The sequence below is a fragment of the Coptis chinensis genome, chromosome 4 (assembly GCF_015680905.1).
Source record: "Coptis chinensis isolate HL-2020 chromosome 4, ASM1568090v1, whole genome shotgun sequence".
Lineage (NCBI taxonomy): Eukaryota > Viridiplantae > Streptophyta > Magnoliopsida > Ranunculales > Ranunculaceae > Coptis > Coptis chinensis.
This window is the reverse complement of record NC_141459.1, coordinates 55544456-55568240: the sequence shown is the minus strand read 5'-3', so window position 1 is coordinate 55568240 and position 23785 is coordinate 55544456. Positions and strand designations below refer to the sequence as shown.

General features: G+C 37.4%; 1 protein-coding gene across 1 annotated transcript; it reads left to right on the top strand.

Annotated features, from left to right (window-relative positions):
* Positions 1-10722: 10722 nt before the first annotated feature.
* Positions 10723-11469, top strand: LOC147504072 (uncharacterized). Its single transcript, XM_086605054.1, has one exon. The coding sequence runs from the start codon at positions 10723-10725 to the stop codon at positions 11467-11469; it is 747 nt and encodes a 248-aa protein (XP_086461180.1).
* Positions 11470-23785: the final 12316 nt, after the last annotated feature.

Sequence of the window (23785 nt, the reverse complement as noted above, 5' to 3'; positions counted from 1 at the left end):
GGCTCATTATTTTATGACAGTTTCCCCCATTACCATGGAATATAATATTGAGTTACTAGTACTTTGAAGCAGAATACCGTGTATCTAGCTAACTAGGTCCGCGAAGATTCTAAACCATTTCCACAATATTCCAAAAAAAAATAGGCAAATAGTTAAAATTTATATAACAAAGATTTAGAAACAAAGAAAAGCAAAATGTTTTATAATTCTTATCACCAGCAATATGTATATCGATCTGAATCCAATGTCACTTTTTGATATTTTCATGCATTTCCTGGATTCTAAAAAGTAAAATGTTTTATAATTCTTATCTCCAGCAATATGTATATCAATCTGAATCTAATGTCACACCCAAGAGTTGGGATAGAGTTCTAGAAACAACTCAACATGGTCGGAGAACATAGAAAAAGCTAAATAATAAGGATGTGCTCAAGCAGATAAAAACAAAAAAATTGTTTCAAGATACTTTGGTAAAACTTAAAACCAATGCTTATTTGCTGCCTACCAAACCCGGTGAGGGATCAAAATCTATAGGACACAGATTCACCAAAATCCATCAATAGCTTTGGATGATACATGCTTGAAGAGGGAAGGGAGCTCTTCAGGGGACTCCCTGTTTCAATTCCGTGATGACATCCATATAGAAGCAACTAAACCTACACCACGGTGAACCAGTTAATAAAATATTGATTAGGTGGAAAGCTAAGAAAGGAGAATGTCATTATTACAATCTGTTTGAAACTATAATAATAAGGTGTTTGTTTTACAATGCTTAACATGTTACAATACATGATAAAATTTAACCTCTTCAACAGAGTGATTATTCCTATTTGAACTCCAAAAGAACACCAAGATGTTAATATACAATTTAGGTGATGCAATCAAATTGATGCATCTGCAAATTAATCGGACTGCTCGTGTTGTTTCAAATCAAATTCAGTTGACACTTCAAATTTCCCTCCACAATATCATCGTTTATACCAGATTCTTTATTATGGTATCATATTTATTTGAAACGTGATGGGTTAAAGCCCTTGTTAACATATATTATGAATTTCAGCAATATGCTTGGAGAGTGTCGTAATAGCAATTGTAAATTTAAAACTCTTGGAAGAGTTTATAATGAGGTAAAATGCATAAAGATGCAAATGCAGAGTGACCACTCAAAGAAATAAAATGCTAGAACTAGACAAACTTATTGAGTGACACAGTCTCTATAATCAAGATTGATGAGAACATACACAAACTTGGTGGAATACCGGAAGAGGGGAAGTACATGGGACCGCGAGAATATGATGTTTCCCCGCCACCGCAAGACGTTGAGCCTTCTAAAACTCTTTTAAAACTACCCGGAAATCTTTTTTGCAAGTTTAGCATTGTCAATCTTGTAGCATCAAACTCGATTGGGTGGTGTTTAAACTTCAAATCTCTTGAACAATCGAGTTCCTTTCTCCGATTTTGTTTCTAGGGATTTCAATTTCTTTTTCACCGTGTTAATGGGTTATATCCTTCGCTAAATCTGTCACGTGTGTGAAGTTTAAGTGCCACCCGTTTGAGATAAAGCGTTTAGAAGAATTTTGGGACACCAAACATGGAAAACGCATCCTAGTTAGGATATAGGTTTACCAAGTGCAATGCCTATTTTAGCATAGCATTTTTTTACAAATGCAATTAAATAAAAGCTATCTATGGCCATTTTTGTAGTAGTGCTGCCAACTTGGTGAATGTTATTACTTTGCTATCACAGAAAAATAAGAAGTTTGAAAGTGTTTTAGAGCTTCTTGCACAGTCTCAGCTCAATCTCCAACAATCTCAGGCAAGTAAATGGTCTAGAATAGAGTCTCTAGAGGTTAAGGTCGACCAACTCACTACTGCTTTGTCTGTAAAGACACAAGCCACTCAACATAGCTCATTGGAACCAATATTGAGGAGTGAAGATGTATGCCACATTGGGACAACTTCTAGTTCTGATCACCTCCATGATCATGTCAAATCAGTTACTACTCTCAGATCAAGATTGAAGATAGACAACAAAGTTGACTTACCTTCTCATGATGACATTGCTATAGAGCAATCAGTCAAGATTTCAAATGAAGTTCAAAAGGAAGTGGGAGAAATCCTTTCCACTCCCATTTGTCAAGATAACCAAGACAAGATATGCAAGAACGCCAAAGAGAAAGAAAAGCAGACACATGCTGATGTGTTTATACCAAAATCACCTTTTCCTATGTTTTTTGCTCAAAGCAAAAAGGATAAGCAATTTTTTTAGATGAAGGAGGCATTTGAGAAAGATAAAATAAATATCCCCTTTCTCACAGCCATCAAGCAGTTGCCATCATATGCCAAATTCTTGAAAGATGCATGCAACATAAAGAGAATTACTCATGTTCCAAAGCGAGCATTTCTAGCTGCACAAACATCTATTATATATCAGCAAGCTCCAGTCAAGCTCAAAGATCTAGGAAGTCCTACAATATCATGCAAGATAGGAGAAAAATTCACAGGTAATGCTCTTTTAGACCTTAGTGCTAGTGTTAATCTCTTGCCATATCATGTGTACCAAGCATTAGGCCTGGAGAACCTAAAGCCTACAAAAGTCAAATTGAAGTTGGCTGACCGTTCTACCAAGATTCCCAGAGGCATAGTTGAGGATGTTCTTGTTCAAGTAGCCGATTTCTACTATCTAGTAGATTTCATTGTGATAGACACCCAGGAGGCCTTTGATAAAATACCAATTATTCTAGGCCGACCTTTCCTCGCTACCGCAAAAGCTTTGATAAATTGTCACAACGGTGAAAATGAAGATCAACTTTGGTAAGATGTCCATGGAGATAAATATCTTTCACCTGTTGCATAAGGATTGTGATGACACCGAAGGTGGAGAGGTGTACTTCCTTGATAGCATGATACAAGAATTCTTCCCATTCGAAGATACAATTGAGAATGCTCAATCTACATAAAACTGTGACAAACCTGAGAACCCAACCACAGAGGCGTTGCTAGCCATGTTCTTGAAATCTCTGCAGAAAATTCAGGATTTAAGTGAGCAAAATGGAAAATTAGCAGAGATAGTATCATATCTTGAGAAGATGAACTCTACATTTAAGGATGAACAGCAGACTTCTATCCAGAAAAATCAGTTGCTAGAGAATCAGCTTAAAGAAGTTTTGGAAAAACAACAGAATCTAGAAACTGAAATGAGTCTTCTGAAGCAGAAAGTAGACCATATTGATAAGAAGCATTGCACTGTTAAAGCTTCTTCTACACCATCATTGTCTGAACGAGAGAAGTATGTGAACCAGTCTACCACCCACCTTGAGCGCAGTCAACCAGACATCCATTAGCATTAATGTGGTGGTAAAGGGCACATCAGATACTATTGTCCTGTTCGAAAGAAAGATTTTTGTCAATCTTCTACACAGAGGAACCACAAGGCTTATCACACAATCATCAAACCTGAAATAGTTCAAGGTAAAGAAGAACTTTACCAACAATCTTTCCAGCATATCAAGAAGTATTTTTGGACGACCCACAAGGTGAGACCTCCTCGTCCTCCAAACATTCGTCAGATTTGGGTAAGAAAATATGATCTCCTCACTCTAAATTGATAATACATGGTATAATATATAGTCTTAGGGATCTAACTTAAAAAGACCTAACAAAAATAAAAAAAAAAAAAAATCTTGGTAAAGGGAAATGTCCTTATTTTTTGTATTAATTTTGATTTGGACTAATTATACATGATTTTCTCTATTTTTGTGAGCTTAACCTTTATTTGATAGGAAAGAATCATGTAATTCGGCCATCAATGGTAACATCTTCCCTTTTCTTATTCATTTCATTTACTTAATTTCTATACATTGAGGACAATGCGTATGTTAAGTTGGGGGAGAATGTACTTAAGAAATGAATTTCAAAAATTAGTTTTCAAAAACAAAAATATTTTTGTTTCTATAGCAGTAGCATGAGAAAAATGAATTTTAATGATGAGTCTAGGATATATATTATATACTGTTTAGTGTTGAGTTTGATAGATAGCTGATATTATTGATTTAATTACCGCTTAGACTATTTATTATGCTCGGACATAGTTCTTGTTGATAGAATTCTTTATCAAGGCACCACCATAGTACTTGGTCAGTTTTGTGTACTATTGCTAGAAGAGATATTTAACCCCTAGTAAACTGGAAGTAGATTTTTTTAAATTTAGCTCGTGAGACTTGAGCTTTATACCCATTCTTTGGAGAGTTCTTATGAAAAATCCGAGTCTTAGTGACTCAACATCTTTCAGTTCTTTATGTCGTTGTAATATAGTCACATTATTCGTTGATTTGGTTAATCACAAAGTGACATCAACTAGGGAGATAGCCATTAGGTCTTGTAGTCTATTCGAAATAGAGTATCATACTGATAAGTCAAATAATGAACTCATTCGGCATTTATCCCACTTAGTAGGACCATCATGTTAAACACTTTTGAGACTTACATCAAGCTATTCCTTTCAAAACCCTTTATCCTTTACCCAACTCCAGACAAGAAGTACAACCCAAAATCTTTATCAGCCATACCCATATGTTTCTAAGAATACGAGGGGCACAAGGAGGAAGAAAGAGCACAAAAGGAAGATTAAAAGGAAATATCAGAGAGATACAATGAAGATCATCATTCTGTTCTAAGTGAAAGAAGCTAGTGGAAAACAAACATATCCAGTACTAATCAACGATATACCACTGAGCTAAAAAAAAAGTTGAACAGAATGAATGGAAAAGCTAAAAACAAATGAAGAATTTTCTCTGCAATACAGGATTTGAAGAAATCTTCCAAAAAAAGAAGCAAAACCCTTAATGTTTTCAGAAACAACCTTTGAATCCTTTTTACCTTTCCTTTATAAACCAATACCCAAGCCAAGTTACAACCCATGACTTATCACTACAGTATGGTACGAAGTCTAGAATAGGTAAGAGGATGCTAAAGTGAAGGACCCAACACTTCATACGTGTTTGACATTCTTTCCATGAGACTACTTTCATCCAAAAGTCCATTTTTCAAGGTAGTATGTGGGATGTTCATAATCATTATTTTTTTTCCCCACATACATGAGGTAAAATAGTAGACCATCTTCTGAGAGATTCTTTTATGAGAGTATGACCAATAAGGATTGAAAGTCGAGATTATCTACCTATGGTAAACTAGGGATTCTGTTTCTTGGATAGGAAAGTATAGGAGATTGACTGAGTACACACATAAGCCTTGATTGAGAATTTTGTTGATTTTTACTATCTCCCATCATAATCTATGAGTCTTTGCAGCAATGTAGTTAGCAATGGAGATCGTCTGTTGGAGTAAGCACTAAGTGGGTAAGGAATTTCTCTCTCTGAAAAATACTATCATTCTTGAACATCCTATTGATTGATTTTGTGGGTATATCACCTGAAAACCCTCACGAGACTATAACTCGTCCTTTTTGAGGAACTTAAAGGTTTAAAGCCTTGTTGCCTATGGTAAATGTAATCGCGATGCCTGCAAAAGTGAGTTAGGATTTTATTTTTGTTATTAGGATGTGATTTTGATCACTTATCTCTTTTTATCTTATTTGCTAAGAGACTAGCAAAAGGCTAGTTGGGGGTTGTGATAAGTTCTCAAAAGGTGCATTTTAACCCTCGATTATACCTCTTGTTTAGCCATCTTAGAGACCTAATAGTGCTTGTAAGTTATGTTTTATGATTCTACAAGTGAAAAAGAGAGTTTTGTAGAATATTAGAGAAAAAGGGGTAAAACGGAGCAATTCGGAGCATTAAGAATCACATGCGAAGCCCGTGGACAATCATGGAGAAGGCCAAGGAATTGAAGCTATGGAAGATGCGACTTAGACCTATTTTAAAACCTATTTGGAAGCCCAAGGCGAAAGGATTCATTGCTTGGACCAAAGCCCACAAAAGAGGAATGAAGGATGGAGCAAAAGAGAAAAATAGACTCTCACGTTTGGGACACAAGAATCGTGCGTCCAAACGCGACGCTCGCATTTGAGACACAAGGATCGTGCGTCCAAACACATGAACTGACATTATAGCCACTTCTTTCACAGTTTTGGAAACGAAGTTGGACTCTCAAAGAAGTTGATCTGTATTAGGAAACAAACCACGATTTGGGATGCTTCTAGAACTCATTGTAATCCCTATAAATAGAGGACATAAGTGCCTCATGAAACTTGCCAATTCACTTACATTCTTGTTTCCAAAACTTGAGGCAGAGAAAGATTAATAATAAAAGATTCGGTTTTAACTAATCGAGTCTTAATAAATTAGTCTTTCTAGTCTTATGTTTTTCGACTCTTCTTCTTCTCATTCTTTGTGTTATTCCTTCTTTATGGAAGGCTAATCTTCTCCTTCAAGGGAGAAGATGAAGTCGGTGCTTAGGGTTCGTTGATTCTTCTGGTTCATGGTATTCTCCAATCAGGTTAGTTTTTTATGTTTTTAGTTATTAGTTCCATTACCCAGACCAAGGGATGGAAGTATAGATTAAGGTTTTTATTTATTGCAATTGAATATCATGCTAGTGTAAGGTTTTATTTATTGCAATTGAATATTTGCTAGTGACATGCTTTTTATTTATTGCAATTGAATATAACGCTAGAATAGGGTTTTATTTCTTATAATTGAATATTATATTATTATTCTCTACTTTTCTTATAGTTGTATAGTGTTTTAGAGTTTGCCTTAGAAGGTGATTCATTGAATAGCTGCCCAAGCTTACATAAAAGGAAAGAAGATATTAATAGCATAAACATAGGAACAACCTTAAGTAGTGTTATTTGTTAACGATGTTTTGTCTAAGAGGGCATCGGCACTCGCTCAATTGCCTAATTGTAGTCTACTTGTGAAAACAACCATGAAGCAAAAGGTCACAGATCAAAGGTATCGGTGGATTCTAATCTCTTGAATTTCCTCTCTTATAAATTCTTAATAGTTTATTTAGTTTAGTTTAGATTAGCATTAGAATCTATAATATCTATAATCATAGTTTTTAATCCCTCAAACCCCTTTTCCACATAACATACACTTAAAAGTGGAACGATATCCATCACATAACATAACACTTAATAGTTTCTTTTGGTGATAGGACTCCTCCACCTTTCGATACCGAGCTTTTGGTGATAGGACTCCTCCACCTATACCAGCTACTCTGTCAGTACAGACTCGAAGCCAAAAGAAGAATAGAAACCAGAATCAACACCAAGCACAGGCAGTTTCTAGTAATAGAGGAAAAGAGAGAGGCCGAGGGCATGGAAAGAGAAAGGCTCACTGATTCTCATTATGATAAGAGTGTGTAGCTGGAATGTGCGAGGGTTAAATGACCACACAAAAGCTAGACAACTTAATTTGTTTAGTAAAAAAAAGAACATTAGTTGTATGGGAATTTTGGAAACAAAGGTGAAAAGAGAGAAATTCCTCGCTATATCTGGAATAGTTTGTCCCTCGTGGGAAATAATTCATAACTATGCAAGCGATGATAGTGGTAGAGTTTGGATTGTATGGAATCCGGAAATTATGGAGATTACGAAAGAGTTGGAGACGGCGCAATTTATTCACTGTAAGGTGTCTATCTTACAATATGATTTCCAATTTACCTTGACAGTTATATATGCTAGTAATAACAATGCAGAGAGACTGACTCTCTGGGAGGAGCTGAAGTTACTCAATTATGGCATTCAAGGTCCGTGGTGTGTTATAGGTGACCTGAACAATGTACTCTTCTCGCACGAAAGAATAGGGGATGTGGCAGTCCACCAGAGGGAAACAAGTCCACTAGCAAACTACTTAAATGCTTTTGGGCTTTTTGATCATACCGCAACAGGATGCTTCTATACTTGGAACAATGGGGGTGAGGTTGTCAGGAAATGGTCAAAGCTAGATCGGTGTCTGGTGAATTCTTCCTGGGCGTCCTTATAGTTGGCTACGAGCGTGGAATTTCTAACTCAGGAGTTTTCTAACCACTGCCCAATAGTTATGTCTTTTCTGAATAAAATAAGAAGTCGACCACCGTTTCAGTTTTGCAACTTTTGGCGACTTCATGAGGATTTTGCTCCCACCCTTGCTCAATGTTGGAACATTCAAGACCATGGTAACCCACCGTACATGCTATCATGCAAACTGAAAGTGTTAAAGGCTGTTCTTAAGGGCTGGGCTCACTCCTTTTGTTATGATGCCCACAGGCTAGTGGAGGAAACAAGAGAAGAACTGAGACAACTTCAAGTGAGACTACAGGTGAACCCTCTAGATTCTTCTCTATGCTGTCAAGAGAGTGCCACAAGGCGCAAACTTTGTCTTTTGATCAAGATGGAGGAGGCGGACCTTTTTCAGAAGACTAATATTGAGTGGCTTTGTTTCGGGAAAAATGCAATGCTTTTTTCTTTAATGCTATAAAAGAGAAGAAGTCTAGGAGCGTGGTATGGTGTATAAAAGACAAGGAGGGATATCTCAGAGAGGGCCAGATGGAGGTGAAATATGCTTTTATTGAGTACTACAAGGACCTTCTGAGTGTCACCTCACCTGCAACTTGTGACCGTGCAGTCTTTAATGATCTTAGTATCACTGAAGTGGATAATTGCACAAGTTTACAGCTGGTTTCCCCTATCACGGATGCAGAGATAAAAGAAGTTCTTTTGATATGAATGATAATAAAGCTCCGGACCCTGATGGGTTTAACGCTTTCTTTTTCAAGAAGTGTTGGGATGTTGTTTGTAATGACGTAATAAGAGCCATCCAGCACATTTTCAAACACAAGCAGATGCCGAGAGGTATAAATTCCACAATCCTCAGTCTTCTTCTGAAGAATAGAATGTCTTCTTGTGTTGATTCTTTTAGACCTATTGCATGTTGCAATATTATTTATAAATGTGTATCTAAAGTTCTCACAAACATAATGAAATTATGTATTTCTCCTTTGATTTCTTGTGCACAATCGGCTTTTGTTCCTGGGAGGACTATACAGGATAACTTGTTGCTTGCTCATGAACTTTTGAGAGGTTATGGCCGAAAGAGAGGACCAAAAAGGTGTGCAATAAAGTTGGACATCAAGAAGGCCTACGACTCTATAAGCTGGAATTCCCACTTGGTGATCCTACAGAGATTTAAGTTCCCCCCGTTGTTTGTTGAATGGCTGAAGATGTGCTTCTCGTCCCCGTTTTACTCCATTCTAGTTAATGGGACACCTGAAGGATATTTTGAAGGAAAGCGAGGGCTAAGGCAAGGCGACCCGATCTCTCCGTATCTTTTTGTTCTTGTGATGGAGGTGTTAAGTGCTATGCTGCAACAAGGGCTTAGGTCTAAGTCTATCCATGCTCACTCCAAGTGTAAAAAGATTGGTATCTCGCATCTTTGTTTTGCCGATGATGTAATGCTTTTCTGTAAAGGTGATATGGAGTCTCTTCTGGAGATAAAAGATATTTTGGCCACATTTTCCAATGCAACAGGGCTATAGTTCAGTAATGCAAAAACTACCCTCCTCACGGGTAGCATGTCTGAGGAAGAAGGGCTACAACTTGCAGTTGTTCTAGGAATCTCCTTGGTTACTCCTCCAGTCTCCTACCTAGGCCTACCTCTCACAAAGACCCAGTTGGGTATTAAGGAATGCTTCCCACTCATTGAGAAAATAACGGGGAGAATTTCAAATTGGAAAAATGCATCTCTTAGCCGAGCAGGAAGGGTGCAGCTTGTTCAGTCTATCCTATCCTCCTTCCAAACGTATTGGGCGAAAACCTTTGTTTTGCTGAAAATGGTGCTGGACAAGGTGGCAAAGCTATGTAACAGGTTTATATGGGCTGGACCTTCCATGGAGAGAAAGATGCATCATGCGAGTCATGAAACTATGAGAGTGGCTAAAAATCAAGGTGGGCTTGGGCTGCTCGATCCTAGAACTTGGAATAAAGCGGCGTACTGTGGGCTTGTTGTCAAGATTGCTCAGAAATATGATTGCTTGTGGGTGAAATGGACATGGGAGCATCAAATAAAGGGGGGACATTTCTGGACTATGAAAGAACCCAAGGACTGTTCCTGGGTGTGGAGAGGCATCCTTAGGCACAGGGAGGCTACCTAGAAGAGTGTGAGATACAGTATTGCTGATGGTTGGAAAACGAGCTTCTGGCATGATCCGTGGTGTTCTGGTCCTTTGATCTTTAACGCCCAAGCTAGAGAACTGCTAGCGACTTCTATTCCTGATGATGCTTGTGTTGGATCAATTATTGAAAACGGGAGTTGGTCAAATGTCATTTGTCAATTACCAAGCTGTGAACTGAAAAAGTGTATCATGGAAACGGAGGTAAATAGCTTCTTGACAGAGGATCGAGTCATCTGGACACCAACAAGCACTGGTCGCTTCTCCCTTGCATCGGCGTATCTCTCGCTCAAGAAAATTAGAGGAAAAGTAAAATGGTTCAAGCTTGTTTGGGGTAAGTTATCGGTGCCCAAACACTCTTTTATCAGTGGGCAGCTCTTCTCTGGATCCTTGCCCACCCAAAATCGACTTATGTTTAAAAAAGTCATAAATGTATCCAACTGTTGTCTATGCACTGGTCACGCGGAATGTTCTTCGCATCTTCTTTTTTACTGTGCGTACTCAACGCAAGTTTGGGCGAGGATAAAGCTAGCTATGGGCTTGTCTGGGCAGGTGCAGCGATCACATGAAGAGTGGTACTTCTTAATGAGACTATGCAGAGCGAACTAAATGCAAAATGAAATTCTGCGGACATTCACTTGTGCAACAGTCCATGCGATATGGAATGAACGGAACTGGCGTCTAAAGAAAGGTAGGAAAAGACTACCGAGTATCTTGAGTATGCAGATTCTAAATGATATGAAAGTGTATCTTGGAAAAACACTGCAGTCTACTAAGGAGAGTCATGCAATGCGGGAGTTGCTGCAAAGACTAGGTATAGAAGGAAACTACAAGCCAGTTGAGGAACAGTGGGTGTGTTGGTCAAAGCCGAATGATCAGGTACCGGTGTTGAATACTGATGGTTCGCTGAAACTCGGCAAGGCAGGGTATGGTGGGCTAATGAGAAACTTAGATGGCAGGGTCCTCTTTGGGTTTACTGGATCGTCAAAATCTCCCTCAGTGCTTCGTCAGGAACTGCTAGGAATCATGAAAGGCCTACAAGGAGCTGCCCAGCTGGGCGTAAAGAGACTGCATGTACAATCTGACTCCATGAAGGTTGTACGTATTCTGAACTTGAAGGAGGAGCCACCTTGGACGGAGAGGAATAGCATAGCACAGATAAAGCGCATTATTGTTGAGTTTGAATTGGTGGACTTTGAACATGTTTACAGAGAAGGGAACCAGGCTGCAGATTATTTATCTAAGCTTCGTGATTCTATAGATGATAGTGTTTTGTATTTCATTCCCCCTTTAGACCAAAAACTGCATGTTTTGGTCAAAGAGGATGAAGAGGGTAAGTTGTACTTGAGATCATGATCAAATAAAGGTTGGGGAAACCTTAACCCCTAGCTTTTCCCAAAAAAAAAAAAAAAAAAAAAAGGTTTTGATACGCTTCTGTTTTGTTCAACGACCATCATCCATATACCATCTCTTACACACAAGAGGAGCGCATGTCAAGCATATGCGTAGGATAGAACAAGTTCTTACCACATTTCATCATCCTACTGTAGGTTCGGAACAAATTAAACTTAGGGTGTTTCCTTTCACCCTAAATGATAAGGCAGCATCTTGGTTAACTGCCCAAGTGCCTAATTCTGTGGACTCATGGGCCAAACTTGTTCAATTGTTCATGGAACAATTTTTCCCACCACTGAAGACATATGAAATACTTCAAAAGATTCATTTCATCTACCATAATTCTCATGAATCCTTTTCAAAGGCTTGGAATCGTTTCACTGATCTTCTTATTGAGTGTCTACATCATAACCTTGCGAAAGACACGCTTGTTTGTGCCTTTTTAAAAGGGCTTTTACATCATCATCAAGAGGTTTTTGATATAATGACTGAGGGTAGTTTCCTTAGTAAAGGAGCTTCAGAGGCATATAGGTTTTTAGAAGATCAATCTAAGCGTAATAATAACTGGGGGGTAATGACATCCCCCTCTCCGCTAATTCTTCTTCTATAGTTAAGGCTGCCAATATGTTTGAGGTTAAATCTGATCAAGAGCTTAGAACTTTAATAGAATCTCTCACAAAAAAGGTAGAAGCTAATTCTGTTCACTAAAAGCCTACTCATGTCATGAACGTCAATTCTATTCCATGTAATTTATGTTTGAGTCCTGAGCATCCCTACTCCTATTGTCCTCTTGTCTATGAATAACCATCCGCATAGCCAGACAATGTTTGTTCCATTAATAGTGAACCTAATGCACTTTGGAGACAAAACCCCAACTTCGGTTGGCGAAATAATCAACAAATTACACCTCCGGGGTATAATAATCAAAACGTTAGGCCAGCAAACAATTACAACCAAGCTCCACCATGACAAGGACAAGGACAAGGTAATTATAATAAAATTATAATAATAATCGAGGTATCATTCCGATTAATAACAACTATCGTAACCCACCCATTAATAATCAACGTGAGATAGTTCCTGTCACACCACCTGTGACCACTACACATCCACAACTAGATCGTTTCAAAGCCTACATGCAAGCTAACCAACATAATTTACAATCCATATAACAATCCATACAACAATTAGCCCAAGAGAAAAACCAACCGAAAGGTGTGTTTCTCGATCAAGCTATACCAAATCTGAAAGCGCCAAACACAGCCTTTGAAGTAACCGGTAATTCTAGTAATGATAATTTTAACGTAGGTGAGTTAAATGTCATCACCACTCTCCATTCTGGCAAAGTGGTTGATAACGCTATAACTATGCCCATTAATACACCACCAGTGGTCGTTGAAAATGAAAATTTACTAGATACCGATATAGAAATTGAAGATCCTACTCCTGTAGACGAACTAGTTAAACCATAACCTAAGAGGAAAGCGGCCAAGGTTAAAACTCTTATTGATCCATATGCTAAATATAGAGAGAAACCACCGTTTCCCCATAGACTAACCATATTAAACAAGGATACAAATTTTGACGAGATTAGGGAAGTTTTTAAGAATCTAACGATAAGCCTACCTTTTCTTGAAGCTATTAAAAAACTACCACAACATGATAAGTTTCTAAAAGAGTTGTGCACTACTAGGTGGAAAATGAACATTCCAAAAGACACATTTTTAACTGAACAGTTTCCCACTCTTTCTGAACATAATGGAATTATTAAGTACAAGGACCTTGGTCGTCCTACTGTACAATGCACCTTAGGGGATACTCACACGATAACTACTCTATTAGACCTTGGGGCGAGTGTTAACTTACTCCCATATTATCTATATAAACAAATAGGCCTACAAGAGATGCAACCAACTAAAATGATGTTGCAATTAGCTGATCGTTCTATTAAGTATCCTAAGGGTGTGGTTGAAAATGTGCTGGTTAAAGTTCAAGGTTTTTACTATCAAGCAGACTTCGTTATCCTAAACACAGAAGTCGTTAACGACTCTATTCCTATCATTTTAGCGCGTCTTTTCTTGGCAACTACCAACGCGCTCATAAACTGCTGCGATGGTTCGATGTCCATGTTCTTTGGCCATCTTTCTGTTGAGGTAAATATTTTCAAGATGATGAAATAGTTACCCGATACGACTATCGATAGAGAAGTTAGCATGATCGAGATCTTAGCTCAAGATTATTTTACCAATACATTTCCATAGAATCAGATGTACGAATTTTTTCCTTTAGAAATTCCGACCTTAACGATGACTCCATTGACGCCATGACAGAAGAAAAAAATTTCACCTTCTATCCCAGTGATTCTTCTAACCCACCTATTGAGGAATGTCTTGCATTTCTAAAAGTTTCTGATGATCTAGAACTGAGAGCACTAGCTGAGCACCATTTACCCACCTCACATCATTCTGTCACTCATTCACCTACAATCAATGTTCCCCGCCCTCTACCCTTTCAAAGGAACCTTGAGTTTGCCCTTGACCCTCTTGCTTCTCTTATGCTTCATGATTTTCTAAAATCTCCTCGTAAGACAATACTATCTGAGGACAATCCACCCGACCCTTTTCATTTTCAGATGTGTGATTATCCCCACCCATGCCACCAATGAGTTTTATGCTAAACCCACATTCTCATTTTTTCCATTCCTTACTTCCATAACTTACCCATATCCAACATCTCTTCCACAAACATCCATTTTCTAACGATCATTCACTTAGCCACCCTTTTGTTGCGGAAAAAAAGAGAAATTGCGTGCTAGGTTAGGTTCTAGCTCTACCAGTATTCACTCTCATTCTGTTACACCACGTCATAGGAAATCTTGGTGCTTAATTCTATTTGATGGTCCATTCCGTGTTAACTATTTATGGACAGATCCGCAACTATTTAGATTGTTGACATATAGTAAACTATATGTTAATACCTATTTTAGATAAAGTCTCGAGTATCTGACTATAAAAGACTCCTTTTAGTCTTCGGTGTACTCCATTCCTATCTTATATTATAGGAGTGCACCATTAAGGTAACCGGGCCCTCCTTTGGAGTGTGTGGATGTAAGTATCGGATCCTAAGTTCACGTTTAACATAAATCACATTTTCCACTCTTGCATATTTTCTCGATTTTTGAGTCATGTTTCTTTATGGGGTGATTTATGTCTTTATTGTTTTATTGTTATCCTTTATATTAAACTTATTCATAAAAAAAACATATTAAAACCCTATAAACAGTAATCTAGCAAGTCTCGGGAATCTGACTTTAAAAGACCCACATTTTTAAAACAAATTTTATAAACTATGTTTTCAAAAATTTGTTTGGGGTGGGGTGTTTGGTCTTTGCTTTCTTGATCGCTTAACTTCATATTCTTGTTGTTTATACCGTTTAGTCATATTTTGATTCGGGCTGACACTATCTATGAATTTAAATTTCTTATGATCACATAACATATGTCATTTACGTGTTTCGAGGCGTTTTCCATCTTTTTATATGTCAACCACGGTTAGATTTTAGTTTTCTATAGATCATTGGATTGTACTTTCTCTGCCGATCGTTTTCATAGCTCATTCGCCAAAATCAGACCGTTAACAAATCAGGAATTCTAGCTAGTTTTAATTTTACGAGGCATAGGACAAGATGGGTATTTTGGAATTTGTTTTGGGCTTGGGCCTAAACCAGTTTATCCCTACGTAGTCACGTGTCTCACACATGATTTCCAAAATCTAAATAGAGAGAGAAAAACCATTCGTGTTTTCTTCTCCTCCGCCTCCACGAAATCGACCAAAATAAAATTTAAAAAAAAAAAAAAAAAAAAACAACAACAACAACAACAACAACAACCACCGCGACCTAATCCCCACCCCTCCTAATTTTCGATAGAATTAAAACTCTTCCCCACCTTACATTCACCCCAAATAAAAAAAAAATCCCCCAAAACCCAATGGCTCCTTCCACCACCAAAGATTCTTCCGGAACAAGTTTTTACCCAAACACAATTTTTCCCCTTTTACGGTGCCAAAATGGTTGTTAGGAAGTGGCATAATTTGTGGTATTCTCAAGAGGTTTTTTATCACACTGATTTGGTGTATGAATTTTATAAAAAGAAGGAGATTGATGGTGGTCGGGTTTTTGTTAAAGTAGATGGTAGTCGGAGGGAGTTGACGATAGAAGTTTTGGCTGAGATTACTGGCATTGACCGAAGACCCATTGTACTCACAATGCAGGAATCTCAGCTTGGTAGAATTGGTCCCTTGATGAAGGAGACTGTCTTGGAGGGAGTTTACAATCCAAACTCGCACTGTGTTAGTCAGACGTCTCTGAGACGGAACCAGCTGGATGTGGCTCAATGGTTGGTAGAAATATGATTGCCACCACGAAAGCCAGTGACATCAATTTAAGTTGTTTGCACATTCTCTGGACCCTTCAAAATAGGAGGTATGGGTTCTGCATCCTTGAATTTTTTTTGAATGAGATTAAGGTTGTTGGTAAATCGACCGCACTTTTCCCTACTTTGATTACAAAGGTTATGATGTATTGGGGAGGTGTTCCGAAGTCTGGTAAGATTAATTTGAAGTTGCATGAAAATGGACGTATCTATCAAGAATGTATTAAGCGAGATTGGAATTTACCGGAAGCTAGGTGTTTTGAGACGGCAGACGATGAGGATGATAAGGACGACACTATGTGTTTTGATGTGGATGCTTTCCCGCATCTCGTTACTTCACCGTGGCCTGCAAACTCTCCATACTCAGTATGAGATGATTCGAATAGGCCAACGTTCCCTTGATGACCTCTGTGAGGCCATTCAGGCTAGGCAGGGTACCATTCTTAGTAACCAAGAGAAGCTTCAGAACAATTTTCAGTTGCTAGGTGATAGTCACTAGGATCTCCACGCTAACATGGAGACTCTCGTCCAGATGATAATGAGAGTTGGGAAGCCATGAATGCATTTATGGAGCAACAACGAAAATTTCATGTAGAAGTTCTACGTCGCTTGCCACCTCACGAGGGTTCTTCTTTTGATGACTCTAGAAGACATGAGCGTCGTAGACGTAGGACGGATGGCTCTAGCCCATCATCATCTCGTGGCTAGTTCTTTGTTGTATTATTGTCATTTTAGGAAATTTCTCTATTTTTAGTAGAATTTGATTCCAAGTTGTTTAGTTAAGTAGTTAATATTGGATTATGTATTTAGTTGTTATTTGAATTTCAAGTTAATTAAATTTTTGTTTAAGCATGCTATCTATTTTTCATGAATCACACCTTCCCTACTTGTTTGAGGGTGGCATTATTTGTTGAGCATTGTATTTTACCCTATCCACCTGTTTTTGGAAGTTAATATTGCAAGGTTTTGAGAATATGGTTTATGTGAGCATGTTGCTAAATTGGTGTAGCTAGAATTGGCTAGTGTTGTTTGGTGCAACCCCAAGGGAGAAAAGAATTAAGATTGCTATTTTGATAGGCTATTAAAACCATCTAGAATTGCTATGGAGCATGTGCTCTCAGCTGTTTCTATTTTGGTTTTAGAAGTTTTTTTCTTATTCCACCTCTTTCCTTATCAAAATTAAGAACTTTGAGGACTTTTGTTTAAGAAACTAGTTCTCTATAAATACATGGAAGACTCTAAACCTCTCACTCACACTTTTCCCTCGCACCTTTCACTTCACACCAGCAATAGTACATAGAGCGCGCCCGCGCCCAAGGTACTGGAAGTCTGAGTCAGAGTTGAGCGCGCCTGCGCCTTTCTGTAGGCTATCCTAAGCGCACCCGCACCTTCACCTTAACACAAAGCCAATTCTGCTTTTTGTGGTTTTATGCAGTCACTTCAAGGAGTTCCATAGTGTATTTGTTTGATATGAAGTCTCCTCAAATCATACCGGAGCAGTCTTTTGACGAATTGCTCGATAGTGACACGTATAGATACTGGTTCTGAGACAGGATTGTGCAGTTAGGATGGTAGAATCTACTGATAAGTGCCAATAAATCTTATTCTCCTACATTTACTGCTTATTTCTATGATCATTGTAAATTCTTTTATCGACCAGATGGGGAACAAGTGTCCTCTGTCGCCATAGATGATATAACTATGGATTTCAGCAATTTTTTGGTAGCCTTTGCTGTTGGGATGAATATGCCTCCTCCCCGAAACTCATGGGGCTATATGTCTGATAATATATACCTCTATAACTGTGAGTATTTCCAAGAGACTTATGGGGCAGGGATTTTTTGCATAGAGGACCAAGGGCATCTTAATGTAACCCTTGGTAGCCTGTCCCTTAACGTAGGTACTATTATGTTTTTTATCATGCTGAATATCTTAGGGGAATGGCGGTTTTCTTCTGCGAATAATGCCGCCGGTGACGTCTTCCTTGCTTTAGCTGAGGGACGTATACTATATGACATTCCCCAGACCTTAGTGTCCAGTTTAGAACGAGCCCATAGTATGAGGCATAAGTACCTTCTTATGCATGTCTTGGTTTGCCGCATCATGGTATGTTACTTTCCTGATTTCGCATTCCGTTTCATGGATTGGGTTGGGGTTGACATTGTGCTAATTGCATTATACGTTCATTATGTGCAATGACTTGGCCGGGGTGGAAGCTACAACCTCATTTGGTTGCCCCTTACACCCCATCAGACCGAGTAACACTTAACAGGTTACCAAGGGTTGATGATACATGGCGTAAGGCCTGGCAAATTATCATGGATTGGCAGGATGCAAAGGAACCTTACTTCTTTATAGAAGAGGAGGACAACGTTTAAGTGCTGGATATGAGGTAAGTTTTACTTTTTGTTCGTGTTTGCTTATGTCCCAAGCAATTTAATTTGTGTTATCCCCATAACGGGTAGAACTCATATAGAGTTGTGTCTATTTTTATTTATCTAAATTAGTATGTTCTAAATTTGTTTTGCAGGTGCTCTAAAATTTTCACACGTTTCCATGGTATTTCCTACCATTCTTATTTCTATACTTTAAGGACAAAACATGTTTTTGTTTGGGGGTGGCATAGAAACACACGTAATTTAAGGCACCTATTAGGATATATATATATGTATAATATGCACTTGTTTTCTAGTAAAAAATTCAAAAATTCAAAAATATAATTAAAAAGTTTATGTTATACACTTAGGAATACTTGTATTGTTTCTTTTTCTATGATGATAATAGTCTAGAAGTTTCACTTTTTTTTCGCTAAAAGGTAATTGATTAAAAGAATAAAATGTTACAAGGAAAAATAATAAGAAGTGTTAAGAACTGTATAGTATGGGTATCATCAGTTGTGTACCCACCTATTACATCCTACATTTAGTTTATGAAATGGAAGTAAGTAGTAAAGTAGTTCTCCAGATTTCTCACAAAAGGAGGTTTGTTATCCCACCATTTACTTTCTCCATTTTGCAATGTTGCTCCATGTCTCGCACAGCTATCTGCACCTAAGTTTGTCTCCCTCCATGTAGTTGTAACATTGATCCATGATGCTTTCTCCCTGAGTTGCTTCCATTTTGTTCTAACCCTCCAATGCATTATGTCTTCTTGAAAGGCTTTGACTACCGATGCAGAGTCGGATTCCACCCAAATATATCGCCAGTCTCGATCTAGTGCCCTCTGAATCCCTTCTATAATAGCATAAGTTTATGCTATATAGTTAGTAGCTACCCCAAGGCCTCCTGCTGCTGCCCCCAAAATGTTACCCATGTCATCCCTAAGAACCACACCCCAACCAACCCTGCCTGGGTTCCCGTGTGAACTTCCATCCACATTAATTTTTATGATGCCAAGGGGTGGTAGAAGCCAATAACACTTCAAAATTTTGGGTGCTCTTCTCAGTTTGCGTTAGAGATTAAAGATGTGAAGAATTTTCATTTCGGTCACTATGTTGTTCATGGTACCTGTCGATTTTTGGTATGCTTTGATGATGGCTCTTCTAGTCAGGAAGCAAATGTTAGAAAAGCTGGAGATTTTCTGATTATAGAGCACCTAATTTCTATTATTCCATAAGCTTACCAAACTTGTCAGCGAGCAAGCTTTCCACATATCCAGAATCAAAGAGCTATGGTGTTTAGCCTGTTGCATGATGTCATTGAAGGACTCAATGTGTGATGTAATGCCGAATATATTTCTAGCATGATCCCAAACTCACTTGGCCAATTCACAGTCTAGAAGTTTCACGTTAACTTTTAAATTAGAATAGTTTTTAGAAACTTAGGTTAATATGTAGGTAATAATCATTGCATCTTTCCATAAATATATTGTATGAGCATCTAAATTTGTATTGGCAGTAAGTTTCTGAAATCTAGGCTAGAGTACTTATTCTACAAATCCTGTGAGAATATAGCCTAAAAGACTTATGAGTTAAATATCTGAGTAATGACACAAGGGAGAAGTAAATTCCGAATAGAGAAATCACACGTCCACTTGCTTGATCACTATACCATATCATAAGCGAGAATTTAGGCCCTTTTTAGATCGATATAGCTAGAAATTCAAACCTATATGAAATTATTTTCTGCTAGTCGCCCCTCTGAGCCTTCCTTTAGCCTTTCATAAACCACAAATGCTTTACCCTTTTACAAAAACAAAACAAAATAAAAATCAGCCAACCCATTTTTGAATGAGTCTAAGAATAGAGATGAAATGAAGAATAGAAAAGAGAAAGACCTGTGAAACCAAGAATTTGTTAGTTGCATCAAATAAGAAAAGAAAGTTTCCATTCAAAGAAAAGAAAGAAAAAAATTAATAAATAAAATAAAAAGCTTAGAACTCCAAAAAATAGAATCAAAGGAGTCAAAAGCCAAAGAAAAAAAAAATGGCTACGAATGTGAACAAAGTGTAGAAGCAAAGTAAGAACAAAGTTTTCTCTAGTTACATAATATGAAGACTCTATTATCTCAGTCTTGTCCTTTTGAATATCAATTTCCTTCATTCTTAAACCATCACCTAATCTCCACAACACCTAATAAAGACCTCTAGCTCAATTAGGAATAGGTTAGTGTGATAGTAAGTGGCAGATGTGTTTGATCGACTTCGACTTTCTTGTACGTCATTGAGATTGTAAGGTAAAATATGCCCACTGCACACTGGAGTGAGCGAAACTTGAGTAGAAAAATCAGAGTGTTTTTGTCTTGACAAATATGTGAGGACCTACTTAAGGACGCCATTCCAAAGTTTCATAAACAAACATGTCATTGCATTTCATAGCATAGTTCATTATATATATGTTTATCCATAGATGATTGATTATTATGCATGTATTTGCTTAGATTTCGAATTAATTATTATGTATTCATTGCTAGCAAAATGTATAGATATCTGAGAATAAATAAGAAAATAGTAATTTTATTTCTTAGTCGTTGTAGTATAAACGAAGTTTGTGAGTATCTACTCTGGAAAACTCTCACGAGGCTATAACTCGTCCACTAGGAAATTCCTAGTGGTTTAAGGCCTTGTTGTATATGGTCAATGCAATCGCACTCGGTGAAACGAGATTAGTTAGAACTCTATTTTTGGTCACTTATTTTAATTTCACATATTTGCTTGAGAACAAGCAAAATACTGTTTGGGGGTAGTTTGATAAGAGCCCAAAACTGTACTTTTAACCCCTTAATAATATTACATTTAGACCAATTATGTTTATAATAAATAAGAGTTAGTATTGTTTATGTGTTTTTGTGTATTTCAGGCATTGGAGTCAAATATGTGAAGAAATATGTCACTTTTACAAAAAAAAAATGAGCAAAGGTTGGTTGCTAAGAAGTTCTATAACTAAAGGCCAAGATTCAAGGATAAAAAGCCATTTTAAAGCCCAGTCAAAGCTGAAAAGTCAAAGTCAACGTGGGTAGAAATAAAGCATAAAAGTTAATAGAACTTCCGCAGGCCGTATCTTTGGACTCAGACCTCCGAATTAGGCCTACCTTATGTCAAAACGACCAGCTCGAATCAACTTTCTAATTTTTTAGGCGTTTATTCAATCAGATGAGTAAAAGTGGATGAAAAGACTGTTATAGTAATTTCCAGTAGAGAAACCCTTTTTGGACTTAAGTAATTAGGTTTTAGGCTTGATTTAATGGCCCAAAACATAGCTCAAAAGCCCATGCATGAAATTGTAAACCTAGCCCTCTCCTATATAAAGAGGACTAAGGCCAAACTCTTAGACTATCCTAGATTTTACCTATTAGTTAATTAATTAGTTTTCTTCTCTTTGATATAACCCTTCCATTAGTAAGATTTAGTTAATTATTTAGTACTTAGTTTTTAATATAGTTTTTAAGTCTTAGACTCTCTTACATTAGATTAATAAAGCCAAGTTATTATTATTGTGATGTCTTCTTCTTATTATTCTATTAATGACAATCTAATGAATCTTAATTAAACCTCCATTAGAGGGGTTTGATGAAGACTTGATGTGTTAGTCAAAATTATTGCTTATTCAAGAGTTTCACTCTAGAGATTAGTTTATTCACCATGAGAATGGGTTAAACTTCCTCTCATGCTAATTATTATTTGGTTAGAGATACCATGAATAGTTAGGGATCAAATACTTAATCTTTATTGGTTAAGATTACAATAATCTACACTAGCATATTAGGAATCAATCAAGGTGAAATCAAATCCCCCTGATCCCTTTTTTCCATAAAATCTTCGTATTAAATTGCGTTAGTATAAACTAGAAATTACTTCGTATTAAACCTTTGAAATTAGTTATTTTTATCATATCAGTATAATTATAATCCATTACTCTCATTGATATTGTTAGAATTGTTAAAACTATCGAAACTTAACGTCTAAACAACTAGGAGTAGAATGAATTCTCTACTCCACATATTGCATGATAAAAGATAGTAGAACTTTGATCATAGAGTAAATTCATATGTTTTCTTATTCCTAGCATAATTAGTTAAGATTAGGTAAAACGATTATTTTTACGTTTATCACATGGCATAGGAAGAAACAGAATGTTGTTGCCAAGTCCAGTGCTGAAGCTAAGTATAGATTGAGTTATGGCTCATACAGCTTGTAAGATGATGTGGGTTCACTCACTTCTTTTCTGAGATGGGTATTGTTGTTCCTTCGATCTCCTATGCAGATGTTTTGTGATAATCAAGCTTCTATCTTTATTGCGAGTAATTCGGTATTTCATGAGCGTAAAAGCATGTGAAGGTTGATTGTCACTTCATCCAGGACTTGGTTATGTGTAAAAGGATTGTTACTCCTTTCATGTGCTCTGGAGACGATCTTGCAAATGTACTCACTAAGCCGCTACTGTGTGTTGCTTCATTTCATTCTATTTGTGTCAAGCTAGGCATTTGTGATCTCTATGCTCCAGCTTGAAGGGGGGGGGGGTGTTCTTGTAATCCATGACAGATGGGACACGTAGCCAGCCGAAGGCTGCGGCAAAGTGTCTCCCCCCAATTCGTGGGGATTAAAGGCCCCCCATGAATCAGATTTTTTAGGGTTTTCTATATTGTAATTAGATTGTTTTCCTATATAAGAAAAGTGGGAGGAGGTCAAAACTAACTAAGCCAAACTATCTTCTCTCTCAACTTTATTCTCCATTAACAATAATAAAATTTCACTGTAAGTATTATGTTCTCATTAAATCCAAATGTCAAACTTTCAGTGTTTTATGCATCTACATTAACAATGATTCAGATGGTGTGTGAGTTGGGTTAATTATGCTTGGCCCATTACCTTTTTTGACTCACTCGTTGCACTGATATAAACAAAAACAATCGAAAGCATCTATTTTATTAGTTTTCTCAATGAATATAGATATGGTTGCTACTTAAGTCAGATCTAATTTAAATGTACTTGCCATATGAAGGAAATTAGGTACTTTATTTACTGGAATGTACTCGTTGACAAGCATTCGTTTTGCATTCTGGTTCCTATATTTACAAACCCTTAATCTTGCATGCACGCAAAATTAAGAAGAAAAAAAATAAACCTAATATATGCTTTGTCCTTATCTACTTATGATTTTGACTCATTTGGGACTACTGTTGGCAGCTTGGAATGACGTTGTAGAAGAAGCATGTAAGAGTGGGATTGGGGCCACTGCTGAACCTGGTGGAAGCATAAGACATAATGATGCCATAAACTGTTGTAATAAGTATGGACTTTTTCTTCTCTTTACCAACGTGAGGCACTTCCGGCACTAATCATGTGGCACTTTGGCACAAAAAGACTAGATACCCTTTGCATTTTGGGTTCTCCAGAAAATTGTCAAG

Coding starts and splice junctions, on each gene's coding strand:
- LOC147504072 (XM_086605054.1), top strand. CDS start 10,723: ATGCAAAATGAAATTCTGCGGACATTCACTTGTGCAACAGTCCATGCG.